The sequence below is a fragment of the Motacilla alba genome, chromosome 1 (assembly GCF_015832195.1).
Source record: "Motacilla alba alba isolate MOTALB_02 chromosome 1, Motacilla_alba_V1.0_pri, whole genome shotgun sequence".
In the NCBI taxonomy this organism is placed as follows: Eukaryota; Metazoa; Chordata; class Aves; order Passeriformes; family Motacillidae; genus Motacilla; species Motacilla alba.
The window spans coordinates 46,812,179-46,825,800 of NC_052016.1; the positions used below are offsets into that span (position 1 = coordinate 46,812,179).

Sequence of the window (13,622 nt, forward strand, 5' to 3'; positions counted from 1 at the left end):
AGCAAAGATCAATTGCTGAGAAAAATATAAAATGAGATTTACAATCTGCAGCACCAGTGCTCTAAACACTAGGAGCCACTGTGACTGACAGGCAGCAGGATGCTGCTGTGGGCAACAAACTCCTCTTGACACAAGAAAGGGAACAAAGAAATTATCAATGTCACTTCATGTGTTTTTCTTCTTGATAGGAAAATATTTCTATATAATTCTGTTGTAGAAAACAAAAATGTTTTCATGAGACAAATTAATCTGTAGCTCTAGTTTGTTACAATCTGTAGACAGCCCAAGGTGTCTAATCTTAAAAGAAATTGAAATATTAAATTCTGCCCATTTTTTGGCCACAGACTTTTAGTGAGTGATATAGCATGAAAGATTAACACAAAATATGGATTTTTGAATAATTTTTAAAGGACAGATACGAATGTTTTGACAAGATTTTATTGTGAAACATTGGATTTAGAAAAGGTACAAAATGCCAACGGTCAGATGTGTGCCAGTACAGGATTTCAATTATCTATACATATGGACAGCTGAACAGCTTCACTGCAGAACGTGGATTTGGACAAACTATCTAGAAGGGGGCTGCAATATTCACAGGCTTAAAATACATAAATAACTTGAGCCAAAATGACCATTACTGGTCAATGCTAATCAACATCTGGAAACAGGCTAAAAAGCACAATACAGTACAACAGTCTCCTCGCAGATCCACGTTTAAAGAACATCAGTTTATTATGTCAATAATCTACAGCTCCAGAACACGATTCTCAGGACTGGGATTCAGTTGGCTAGTTAAGAACTTTAAAAAATTAATGTTAAAAATGAGATTATGTAAGAAAACCCACAGGTATTTAATTAGAACTAAGTACTTTGAAACCCCTAAAAATTCTTCTGACTGGGATTTATGAAGTCAATTACTTCTAATACAGAACTTCTGCTTGTTTCTTTAAAATGTCCTGACTGCAGCTTGAACTGACATCATTAAGTAATCTTAATTCAAACATTTAATTTTGCCACGCATTTCTGTATTTTAAAAATCATTTCACTGAGTAAGGGTCACCATCAAAATGGAAAAAAATGACCCAAATATTAATTCTGAATTAATAAAAGTCATAAACGTGTATACTAAAAAATTGGTAACAACCCCAAAGATAGCAGCATTCTCTACTCTAGTTTAATATGTTTAAAGAGGAGCTTTCATAAACTTACAAAGTTTATTTTAGGGTATAAAAATACACATATACTATACGAAACAAGATAGCTTAAATTTTTTGTATTTTTCAGTAGTCTGTTGCTGCTGGAACTCATTTGAACTATTGAGAAAGTGTTCATAGTTCAGTACCTGGGTGAACAGGTACCAAGGGTCTATGGACTTTCTTTCTTCAATTAAAAATGTGTAGCTGTTTCTACACAAACTTGCTGAAATATCAACAGCTACCCTGTTACCAGTCAGTATCCAGAGCTGACTTAAACCTTTACCCACGTAAATCTACTTCCTTTTATGCTGATTCATAACTTACCTTCCTGAACAGATACCTTGGGGTTTTCTAAATTATTGTTTAATAGAAATTTTTGAATATGACTCATGTCCATTAGGAGCAGAGCTAACCTTAAACTGATGTAATTTAGAATGAAAATCCACCCAAAACATTAAAACCCACCCTATGACACCACATCCATTCCCTTATTTAATTTCAAGACCATTAGTTTTGGCTACTCTTTTCTCAGTGCGCATCTTCAGTGGGGGATGTGAATCTTGCAATTCACAAAGAAGAATCACTGCACGTTACAACCAAGTATGTTAAATCAGACAATGGGGAATAAACGCATTTAAAACTTTGACTGTGTATCACTAGCTAAGGATGTAACATTGGAGTAAAATGTCTGCTATGGAATTAAAATTAGTGCTGTGCCAAATGGAAAAAAACGTATAAACAAACCACGGAACTCCAGTGTGGCAAAAAAAAATTTGCTTTTTGTTCAGGAAGTGTTTGGCATAAGCAGCACTAATAAAATTCTACACCTCACAGACACAAGCTACAAAGGTTATCTAAAGCCAATACTCACTGTCCATCAATCAGCTAGCCAGCTCTTAATGCTGCCTCAGGCACTGCACTAGCCACTTTGATCTTTGTTTCAGATTCCTCTGTACACACATTTATATTTACATAAAACATTTATTAAACATGATTTTTAAAACATAAAAACCTTATGTACAAAATACCAACATTCCTATAAATAAACAGTTGGAGAAAGGCACTTGCAAGAAAAGTCTACAGTAAATCTTACAAAAACCACACTGCCTCTGTTACTGTACAATAGATAATCTTTCAGTCAGTCCCTATCACAAGAATGTAAAACACTAATTACTTGTTATAACTAAGAATATAACCGTTACAGTCGTATTTACACATACATATATGCCTCTTTTTAGTTCCACTTGAGAGCACCATGATTTCCATTCCAAATTTATATTTTCATACAAAGTAAAAGAACAGTTGCCAGAAACCAGTGTTCAGTGTCACTGCAGATTTGTGAACTTTTGGCTGACATCATTGTAGTTTAAAAGACTCAGTTGCTACTTTGTAAAAAGTACACCTAGTTTGTTATTGCATGTTGTCCTTTCAGAGAGAGCACTGCTATGTTCTCTATACAATTGTTTAATACTATTGCTGGCAAAAGGTTTCCAATATCAAAAAAATAAAAACATTCTTCAAGCCAGTTGAAGTATTTCATCTGAACAGTAACTAAAAAATGCTGCATATTAATTATAAAAACATGTAGGAAACATGCCAACTAATCTGGTGTGCAAAAATATTTTTTCCACTACACAGGATTTTAAGGGCTTCACAGAATTACTCAAATGTACATTGAGTAGCAAACCCCACAAAGAACCAGTTCCTCAAGGAGATGTGAGGATATTCCCACTTTTATCAAACTTTTTACCCTTTGACAATGCTGCAACCTGTTTGAGCAGTTCTCTGTTTTTGGCCTGCAACACAGATTGAAAAAGTACGAGTTACTGAAATAGTAGTGTCATGCACTTTGCATTTATGAACAAATTCTCAAAATGTACATGCTAAGAACATTCAGAGAAGGTAATGATTACTTTTCAAAGAACTGTATATGTTTCTTGATATGCATATTCTGTCTTCAACAGAGAAAGTAATCACACTCCCCATATTGCAAAATTTAGTATATCCACTACTGCATTGAGTGTCCGCTCAGTCTGTGATTTTTAAGGCAACTAATTCAGGCTTTCCTCCTGATAAAGCATACTTCAACAAGAGACATCTAGCTGCCAGTATGTTAATGCTGAGTGCTTAAATCAGGTCCATAGCCCAAAGATAACTGATAAATTGTCAGAGAACAGACACAAAAAATAAACTTTGAGAAAGCACGTGAGGTAAGGCTTTACCTTTTACAGTTCAAACAGTGAGTTTAACTCATATGGAGACTGTCTGTTGACTCCAGAACTGCTGTACAATGCATCCAAAGTTAAGCAAGGCAATGACTACTCATGAACTTGGTACTACTGTATTGTAGTGAACAATCCTGAGTGAACATGCTGAACAGCCTGAATATGTGATTCCATCTGAAGTATTTCCCAAGCATTGATAATCAATTACAAACCTGCAACTGCTCCACAGTTTCCTTGTGAGCTTTCTCCATACTGTTCATCTTTGTCCTCAAGTTAGACTCTTGGTACTGGAAATCTGCCTTCAATTCTGTCAACTGAAAAACACAGATCCTATAAATATTCCCTGAACTGCAACAGGATACACCTTCTAGTCAATATGTGAAGTCAAAGTCAATATGTGAAGTCAATAGTCAAAGGCTCAGGAATCTCAGGAAACGCTGCATTTATTTACTATTGCAGTATTGACAGCTCAGCAATTGAGAAGCAGTTTGAAACATCTGTATACCTATTTTATATGCAGAAAGCAACTGTAGTCATATAAACATATTATTGGCTCAGAATTTTGTATAAAATAGGCTAAACCTCAACAAAAAAAATTCAAATACAAGACTGGTGATTTATAGTTTGCTGTTCTTTCAGCTGTGAGATCTTACCACAGTCTTCAGTTACATCTCTCAGTTATATGGTGTGGTAACACCCAAAAAAATCTTTCCTCCAAAGACAATAAAAAGGATGTTTTTGTGTCCTTTTATGCTACATTTTGTCCTAAGTAGAAGGAAAAATATATACAATGTATACATTCCAGATTTATTAGACATGAAGCCTCTTTGCTAGCAAAGATGCCTGCCATAACAAACCAGAGCATACCCTCCTAAAGCGAATACCAAGACTGCTATTGCCAACCTTAGTGTGTGTTAAATCACATGTAGTGAAACAGATACTGTTCAAAAGAACAATCAAATGGCCAAGTGCAGGTATGTAGCCACAATGGTACATAACTCACTGAACACACACTGCTACTCAAGGCATGCACTTATGGCTGTTGTAGACAGGGCATGCGGCGTAAACCCACATAGCTCACACTAAATATAAAGAAAACTAGTGGTAGTGTTGCACCAGTGAAATATGCAACTGGGCGAGCAAACTACCTGTGAACATTCAGCAAACTGTGGTCCTGTCCTAATAACAAAGTCTCAGGGCCCCATGGTAATGTTGTGGTTTTTCATTACCGTTTTGTGCAGAAAGACAAACAAGGCTAGTACTGCAAACAATAAGCACTGATAATGACATGGCTGATACCTTGACTCATAACAGAAAGTGATGAATAAGTATTATCTGTAAAGCTGGTGTACTGAGCTGTTTTTGTTGCCATGCTATACAATTCAGAAGTTTTACTTTTGGAGCATTCAAAACTGTTCAAATGCTGTCCCTTCACAAATCTTGAGACACAACCTTAACAGCAATCTCCCACAGGTATGGCTCAGGCTTTTCACCTAGTACATGTCTTCTATTGTGGTTGTGATGTTTTATGAAAATCCCTTTGCTAGGATCTTCTTCTCCTGAGAAGCTGAGAGGGCCTCAGCTGCAAGTGTAAACAATTTGTTACCTGCTACTGTGGAATGCAGCAGGTGCTTCCTCAATTGGTCAATGTGGGATGTTTCTACTTCGTGGCCAATCGAGGAGGCAGCAGCTCTCGGACTCTCTAGGAGTCACAGAACTTTGTTATTCATTCCTTGCTATTCCTGTCTCACCTTCTGATGATTCTTTTCTGTCTGTTCTTTGTAGTATAGTTATAATGTGGTCTTTTTAATGTAATATATATCATAATATAATAAACCAGCCTTCTGAAATGGAGTCAAGATCTCTGCTTTGCTTCACCAAGTCCAGACTGCCCAGAAGACCCACGGTAATATTCTATCTCACAGCGAAAAAAAATCTGCAGTGTGTTCATTCGTTGTAATTTTTCAGCAATGCAAGCACTGTATAATGTGTTCAGCTTCTGTCCTCCCTGCAGCAGCTGAAAAAGTAAGTGACATTCTAAAAGTGAGGACCTTGTGCCTGAAGGAGACTAAGTTTGAAGAATCCTGAAGTCAAATAGTTTTAGCAGTGGGGATATTAAACTCAATAGATGCTCTCCCTATGGAAACAGCACAAGACAAGTCACTGCAGTGGTTATGCAGAAGTAGGTGACATTTCCTTACCTACCAATTTTGTTAGCTTTGCCCAATAGATTGAAAATAGAGAGAGATAAGTGAATTTCCTACTAACTCAGGATCTTCTCCTAGCTCTATAAGAGAGGTCAGGACCTAATGTCTGTCCTTTGAAAAAAATACCTAAAGAGAATCCATGACACACTGTTCAGCTCTTTCACATTAAATACTTAAAGGCTTGAAATAGCAAGTATTTCCAACACTAGGTATATTTTAACAGTGACATAAATGAAAATAGGTTCAATATCCTTTACAAAACACAACTATGTGTAGAAATGAAGATACTGAACTATGGTTTAAAAGTGTAAGCATTTTCCTTTCAGTATGAATGAGTCATTCTCAACCATCAATGTCTGGCAGGCCACCATGCATTCATAATCAAAATTTTACTTGAAAATATAATAAATTTGTTCGGAATACAATTCCATCACCTACTCAATCCTGAACAGACATTCTAGAGCCACTGTTACAGTGTCCTAAAAGCATCTAGTTATTCAGATGGCAGAGAAATAAAGCAAATGCAAATCAAAGCGTGTATTTGTTGTTATTTCTCTTTTCTTGTTAGTCATTCGTTTGTTTGAAGGGTGAATCTTCTGTAAGAGTTTTGCTGCAGCCACTTGGGCCTGATGATTTCACTTAACTTTTGTTGACTGACAGCCACTTAATCCAAGCTTTTCTTCTAGTCTCTGACTACCCACAAAGACTTGACAACTCATAGTACACATACTTACCAATCCTACAAAAACAAACCACTTAATTTTCATACACTACAAATGGAAATTTGGACATCAACTTCCTATGGCTAGCATTGCTTTAGTTTAAAACTTAATAAAAACCATGCTAAACTCAGAATGCTTACTACTCTTTGCCATGACTCAGTTAAGAGCATGTAAAACATGCAAACCACTCTCTGGCACTTTAGCCATGACCTGTGGCACGCAGCCTGAGTAACAGGCTAACTTCTTCATGGCTGAAGCGAGGGAAGATAAATTACTCTTTGACTTAGGAGACAAAATCCATTCATGATACAAGAGTCCAAAGGTTTTCCTTTAGATGTTAAGATCTGATTAGCTGCTATATAAAACAGCTGTATCTGACTGTTGTTTTATCTTATTGTTTTGACATTTTTAGGAGACTACAAAGTAGAAAACAAAATTGTGAAGATCTTATTAAGCAGGTGTAATTGTTACCTTTTTATCTTTCTCTAAAATAGTTTGATCTCTTTGCTGCAGAAGACGTTTCAGTGACATTACTTCTTCTTTCAGCTGACTTATGAGGACAAAGTTGTCAGTTCCTCCACTGTCTGCAGACTGATTTATAGAGCTACTAAAAGTGAAAACCAATAGTTACTAACAGCATCAAAAGAAAAAAGAAAAACACTAAAAAAAATTACAAATTCAATAATTAATAATTCCATAAACATCCTTAAGGACTAATGCAAAAAAAGTATGTACCTGACAGAAATGGATGCAACTGGCAAATTACCTTACTAATGGCACACATTACATACACCTGCAGAAATATAATTCAGTATTAGCTTTGAGGGGGACAAATACGTTTTGACTGAAGCAGCCACTTTTAACTTTTATTCTGACTATTTGGCCAGAGACAGAATAAAGATTCAGTCTCCCACATTAAAGTTCAAAAGAATTCTCTAGATACTGGGTCAGTTTAAAGCAGCAGGTTCTACCCTGCATCTAACTGAGGAACAATTTCCCGATGTGACGGAACACCACTGTGTTGATAACTGTTACCTTGTACATAAGCTTTGTTTAATTTTGCCCCAACCAGCTTAAAAGCAGGAAAATAACTGCTAGTTTTCTGCTAATAAAGTAATTTAATTGACTGACAGCACTCAGATGCCACCCAATAATCCATCTGGCAGGACACAAGTTTCACATCCCTCATTCTTCAGACAAACAAAGAAAGGCAACTGGCCACAAATCAGTGCTCTCTTTGGTTGAAATGGCTCAGCTTTACAAAAATGTAACTTTACCTATCTCCATTTGATGGCTTGGATTCCAGTTTGGGTTTTTTCTTTGGAGTTTCATTCTGAATAGCTGCAGAGGATTTATGGCTGAAATCAAACAAAATGTAAACCTAAAGCCTCATACTATGCAACTCTCTAATATCACCATTTGGTACATGTAAAAAAACTAACTCATGCTCCTAAGTGGAATGCTAGAGACTAGCCAGAAATGCAATAAAAAAGAAATTCTTTAAATGAAAACTGCAAGATAAATTAAAAGAAAATTAATATATAACATCATATTTACCTCTGTTTCCATAGTCCCTGATCTTGTTCTGGACTCAGATTGCTGATTCTGAAATATGTGAAATGTACTTGGTAACTGATCAAACATGCCATTATTTGTAAGTTTATGTGAATGGTTATCTGTACTTGAGAAAAGTCCTTCCCCCCTTCTTTTTCCTAATATGGTGAGCATTTATGAGTTTTCTGTTGGACACTGGAGTTCCTGACCATGCTTTAGTATGTCAGGATGCTATAAAATTACTTCTTGGCCAAATATCTACACTATTACAAGTCACAAGGGGTAGACCTCAAGACTGATGGCTAAACGTTTTTGCTGATACTTCCCAGTTTTTGTGAACTTCGTCTTGCTAATCTCGTGCTCAGCCAGCTGGTCTAAAGCAGCTCTCCTGGGATTCCCATACTGCCATATGAACACTGCCTGAAACGGTGCTCATTTGGTGCCATAAGAAGAAAGTTAAGTTTTGGATCCCTGAAAATAACTGCTTCTCAGGTGTAACCAATTTCTTTCAATCGTTTCAAAAGGAACTAATTATGAACACTGATATAGCAATGGTAGAATGAAGAAGATTGCACTGAGTGAAACAGCTCTAATTCTACCTCATTGTCTCTATTGTCTGATCTTAACAATAACTGAAATGGACAGGGAAAAGGAGTCATATTAATTGGACCAGAAGGAATGGACCTGTGGCAGTCTACAGAAAAAAAAGGTGGGAAACCAGGAGCATTGTCATCTGTATCGATATGAGTACTGCTATAACTCTTGAGTACATCAGAAGCTCTGTCCAGTAGTAAAGATCTTATTTTTTTATTTAATCCCTACTGTACCTGTGCCAAATGCATTAAATTAGATTTAACTTTCTGTAATTCAATTTTCAGCAGAGATTTGAAAGAACAGGAACAGTACAATAACTCAAGGCATAGACGAGAAAAATTTTTTTCTTCAAACTCCTAAAATGCCAAATATTTTCTCTTTTTTCAAGTGAAAGTATGGGCCTTTCTCTTTTACTCATTACCAATATAATTTCATGTTATTTTGCCTGTATCTTTAAGTCACACTTACATAGGTAAGTTTCAGGCAAGATGAAAAATTATAAGCACTAGAAATGTGAAGTTTAGAAGGAAAGTGTCTGCATGTCTGGACCATTGCAGACATAGTACTTAGTATCAAACACAAAAAGTAAGTAGTTCTGAAGTTATGCTGCCACAAATCTATCGATGAAAATAAGAATCATGACTACTATATTATAGCAGCACAAAATCCAAAATGAATTCTGGAATTTATGACTAAATAAACTTGATATGTACATTAGGAGTGGTATGCTGTTTATGCCATGGCCAGAGATGATGTGTTGAGAAAAGCTGAAGAAAATGGGATAAAACTATGTGAAATGTTTTTGGAGTGACAGTAACTGAACCGATAGTGTTAAGTCCCTATGTCTGTATCACAGCCACTCCCAAAGTGCCTACTCCAGCAAGACTTGCTTACAAAAGCTAGCAAAGAGGTACAAACTGGTCCTAGACTAAAGGCAATCCCACACTGTTGTTTCTGCTTCTCCTCTAAATTTAGAATATTTGTACACAAATAAGTTAGGGTGAGGATTCTCACTGCTAATACAACACTTTGGCAAGTGCAGGTACCACACAAGTTTGTCCTCAAGTAACTCATTTCTGTAGCCATTCCATGAGCCTTTTTCCTAGACCTGTTACTGATTTTAACATCAACTAGTTTGACAATCACCAAGAATTCCTTTTTTTTAAATGAACCACCTTCATTCAAACTCTAAGAATCCAAGGATTTTGAAAGACGGTGAAGAACAATGTTCTGCTACTGCTTTTGACATCGTGTTTTAAATAGTTTTTCTTACTATCTCGGTACAAAAAGAACGCAGAAGATGAAGAGCTACCAACAACTATTTCAATTTCTGAAATACTTACTTATGATGACTGCTGCTGTGACGGTGATGATGGTGGTGATGGTGGTGGTGTTTTGAATGATGCTGGTCTTTCTCAGTAAGAGATGAGGATGAGGAGTTAGAATGTGAAGATCCCAGGCTCTTCCTCTGTTCTTTTGTCTTCTGTAGCACTCTCTTGTAGGACAGTGTGCAGAGCCAACACAACAACTTTCCATCAACCTTTTGAGAAATAATTCATGTTTTATTTCCAAGTACATTGCACTAGAGAGATGTACTCAATATTTGCAAGATTTTGTTTCACTTCATCCATTATCTTTGGAAAAACAGACATCTTTGGTATGAAACATCGCTATTGTATCTGCAATATATGCAAGTTTCTTTGAGTAAAGAAAATCTTATTCCACTTGCCATTTAAAGCTATGCTAAAAAGAGTCCTAGCAATTTTTGGACCTGCTCTACAATGCAGAAATAACAATAACTTTTTAAAAGGACGAGTCTTTTTTATGTGTTACTTGTACCAAGTAAATTCTTCTGTAAAAACAGCATTATTCTTGAGTTCACTCAAGAGGCTTTTGAGGTAATTTTCTCAGCACCTTCTGGAATGAGAAAGTGGCACTCACCAAAGCTATTTAACAAAACAGAACACAAAGCGCTGCTCAGAGCAGTCTACCTCTCTGGTGCTCTACTTAAAGGCAAGGCAGGCAAATAAGAAGAGGTAAAGTGACAGATTCAAGTTATGAACATACATGAGATCCAAACAGATAGGAAAACAAAAGTAAAATAAATATCAAAACACAAGAAACCCCTGAGCTGCTTAACTTCTGATCCCCATCTACAATTGTCCGCTAACACTTTTAACTATTTTTAGAAGGGGTGATTTAATTAAAAGTTAGCTCAGTAGCTAAAATAACAATTGCAAGTTACAAAATTTAATTCAAATATTGTAAAGCACAGATCAGCAACTTTAATCCAGTATTAGAGAACTTAAGATACAGTCCTGTTAATCTTTCTCTTCTGAAAGAGGAACGCTATTGTCAGCCTAAGCCATGAGAGATGTGGAACAAAGCCTACCTTCCTTCTTCCCTCCTCTTTTCGATCAAAAGCACATTGCTGTTTGCACTGCTCACAGGTCTGGGGCGGGCCATACTTCTTCTCTGAGTTGGTGCAACGCTGGCATTTTGTGCCAATAAATGCTGCAATAATGTTACAATACTGACAAGGCTTGGGCTGGAAAAAAAAAAGTTGAACTGAAGTCAATACATTTGTATTTGCAGTAATGAAAACAGGTATTTCAATTCACACAGTGATGCTTCGAAACTGGAAGGGCTTCAAATAACCTACCATAAAGAACCTTTTTCCTACCATTTTTATCTTCAGTACCAAACCTTTCCTCTAAAATGATGCTTCTTCAAGGGTTAAAACCAGCCTGGACTTTCCATGAAAACCCAAGCACAATAAAAGAAACACACACATCTATCTGGTTATTACCCTCTACACCTACTGCTTTTTATTTTTTTAAATATGTTGACATTTTCTCTCAGTTTTACTACACTACTTAAGAAATTACTTACAGAACTTTACAAGAAGAGTAACCAAGTGACTTTTTTTCAGACTGGAAGTTTCTGATGGCATCCCTCTCCTTTGCACAGCTCAGGGATTCAATAACCCTACAGTTCCAAGATTAGTATCCTAATCTCTGCAATTCTGCAGGAAACTTAAAACAAACCAAAAAAACCCCACCACCAAACAAAAGCCAAGTTCAAGTCTATTTGATCTGAACTATCAGGTCAGGTTATCAACTTTTATATCATACACTCAAGTAGACTTAATAGAGTGCCGAAAAAGAAAACTGATATCAATTTTCATAGGTTAGAAGTGACTGATTATCTTCAGTGCAGTTCTGTTTTTTGATGAACTACTGATAAAATCATTGATGGCTCTGTCCTACAATTCATTTTGCTGCATTTTAAGCTTTTGAAAGCATTTCTTTGTTCAGTTTACATACACATTCACAAAGTGCCTGACTACATACCAACAGCTATTACATTTCTCAAATAAGTTGAATTTCAACTAATGTGGTTTATGTCAAGTATAGGAAAGTTATGCCTTTTTGTTTCACAACAAGATTATCTTGCTACCTCCTAAAACTCCTATCTGCAGGGCAGCTCCGATACAATGTGTGCATTCACATAATAGAAAAATTCATTTTTCCAACAGAACTGAAGCTAAAATTCAATATGAAAAAATGCAAAATTAACATGAATGCAGATAATACTCAAAATTTTTCCTACTTATTAGCCCAACATGATTAACATGCATTTTTAAGGCTTACATAACATGAAGTATGTGGTATTACTAGATTTTCACATTTACCACTTGTTAAGAGCTAGTGGTCTTCCTGCCATGAAGCTTGTGCTTATGAGAATAGGTAGAGAATAACTTAATGTGCGTGGCATGAAGTAACATTGATTTGTTACAAATAGCTATATTGAAATTATTCTTAACTGTTAAGCTATATAGAACCCAAATGGATTTCAATTTGGGAAAAGAAACAGTAACCCACAGAAGAAATCAAGAGATGTCAGACTTTTCCATCACCTTTCTGGATGGCCATCTATAATGTGAATTTGTCTTTGGGGCTTTTTTGCTCAAAAGAAAATAAGAAGATTAGTTGCAAGAGAACTTTGTTTTTGGTTTGAAGCACAAACAAGCTCAACTTCAGCATAAAGAACCAAGTAACTACTCACTGTTCCAAACTGCTTCACGTTTTGGGCACATTTCTTGCATATTGTGTTGGTTTTGCTAAAGAGATGAGATAAAATGGCACAACATTGAATTAGGTGACGAACATGCACTTTGATATTCTTCCCCATGCAATTACTTGCAAACAGAATCAGAGAAGAGTTGGGTTGGAAGGGACCTCCGGTCCAATCCCCCTGTCAAGGCAGAGTCACCTAGAGCGGGTGACACAGGAACGTGTACAGACGAATCCCGAGTGTCCCCAGAGAGGAGACCCCATCACCTCCCTGGAAGCCTGTTCCAGTGCTCTGCCACCCTCAGCGTAAATAAGTTCTTTCCCGTGTGGAGGGGAAACTTCTCCTGCTTTAGTTTATGGCCAGGGCTCCTCGTCCCGTCGCCGGGCACCACCGAAAAGAGCCTGGCACCATCCCCTTGGCACCCGCCTCGGAGATATTTATACACATTGATGAGATCCCCTCTCAGCCTGCTCTTCTCCGGACCGGCCAGGCCCAGCTCCTGCAACCGCGCTGGCGCCCGAGCAGAGGCTCTGCGTACCTCTCCTGCTGGAACTCGGAGCGGCAGTAGGTGCACTTCACGATGGGGTGGGCGATGCGGCACTCCTGCGGGGGAAGCGCCGCGTTACTGCCCGGCCGAGCCCCGGCCCGCGCTCCGCCCCCGCCCGCCGCCCCGCCAACAGCCCCGGCCGGGGCCGCCCCGCCGCCGCCGCACCTTGCACAGCTGCTGGCCCTGGGAGAGCTCCTCGAACGGGTACCGCTGATTGCACTTGGTGCAGGCATAAAGCGCCGGGGCGGCCGCCGCGCCCGCCGCCGCCATCCGGCGGGGCGGACACGGGCGGGCCGAGGGAGGGGAATGGGGAGGTGCCGCCGGGGCGAGGGAAGGAGCGGCCGCCGGGGCCGCCGAGGAGGAGCCGCCGCCGCCGCCGCCGCCGTTCCGGTGCCGCCGCCGCCGGTGCCGCCCTGGGCCCCGCGCGCCGCCCGCCCGCGTCCCCCTTGTGTCGGCGGCAGCGGCGTCACCCCGCGCGCGCCCCCCGCCCTTCCCTCCCT

The 13,622-nt window shown here is 38.4% G+C and overlaps 1 protein-coding gene across 6 annotated transcripts; it reads right to left on the reverse strand.

Moving 5' to 3' along the window:
• Positions 1 to 422: 422 nt before the first annotated feature.
• Positions 423 to 13,591, reverse strand: FAM76B (family with sequence similarity 76 member B). Of its 6 annotated transcripts, none has more exons than XM_038129505.1 (10): positions 13,288 to 13,591; positions 13,114 to 13,178; positions 12,567 to 12,621; positions 10,891 to 11,046; positions 9,842 to 10,038; positions 7,908 to 7,955; positions 7,628 to 7,708; positions 6,822 to 6,954; positions 3,634 to 3,735; positions 423 to 2,992 (listed from the first exon to the last, which is right to left on the reverse strand). In XM_038129505.1, the coding sequence occupies exons 1-10, from the start codon at positions 13,390 to 13,392 to the stop codon at positions 2,903 to 2,905; spliced, it is 1,032 nt and encodes a 343-aa protein (XP_037985433.1). In that variant the 5' UTR covers positions 13,393 to 13,591; the 3' UTR covers positions 423 to 2,902. The 6 variants fall into 6 exon arrangements, with proteins under 6 accessions (XP_037985433.1, XP_037985425.1, XP_037985447.1 ...); XM_038129497.1 differs by having other exon boundaries at positions 6,822 to 6,957; XM_038129519.1 differs by lacking the exon at positions 7,908 to 7,955.
• Between the last annotated feature and the right edge of the window lie 31 nt (positions 13,592 to 13,622).

Bases quoted from the DNA above. Each gene is read 5' to 3' on its own strand.
- FAM76B (XM_038129497.1), bottom strand. From the start codon at position 13,392: ATGGCGGCGGCGGGCGCGGCGGCCGCCCCGGCGCTTTATGCCTGCACC. The intron at 11,047-12,566 runs GTGAGTAGTTAC...TTTTTTTTCCAG, and splicing joins ACGTGAAGCAGTTTGGAACA to CCCAAGCCTTGTCAGTATTG. The intron at 2,993-3,633 runs GTTTGTAATTGA...TCTGTGTTGCAG, and splicing joins AAACTGTGGAGCAGTTGCAG to GCCAAAAACAGAGAACTGCT.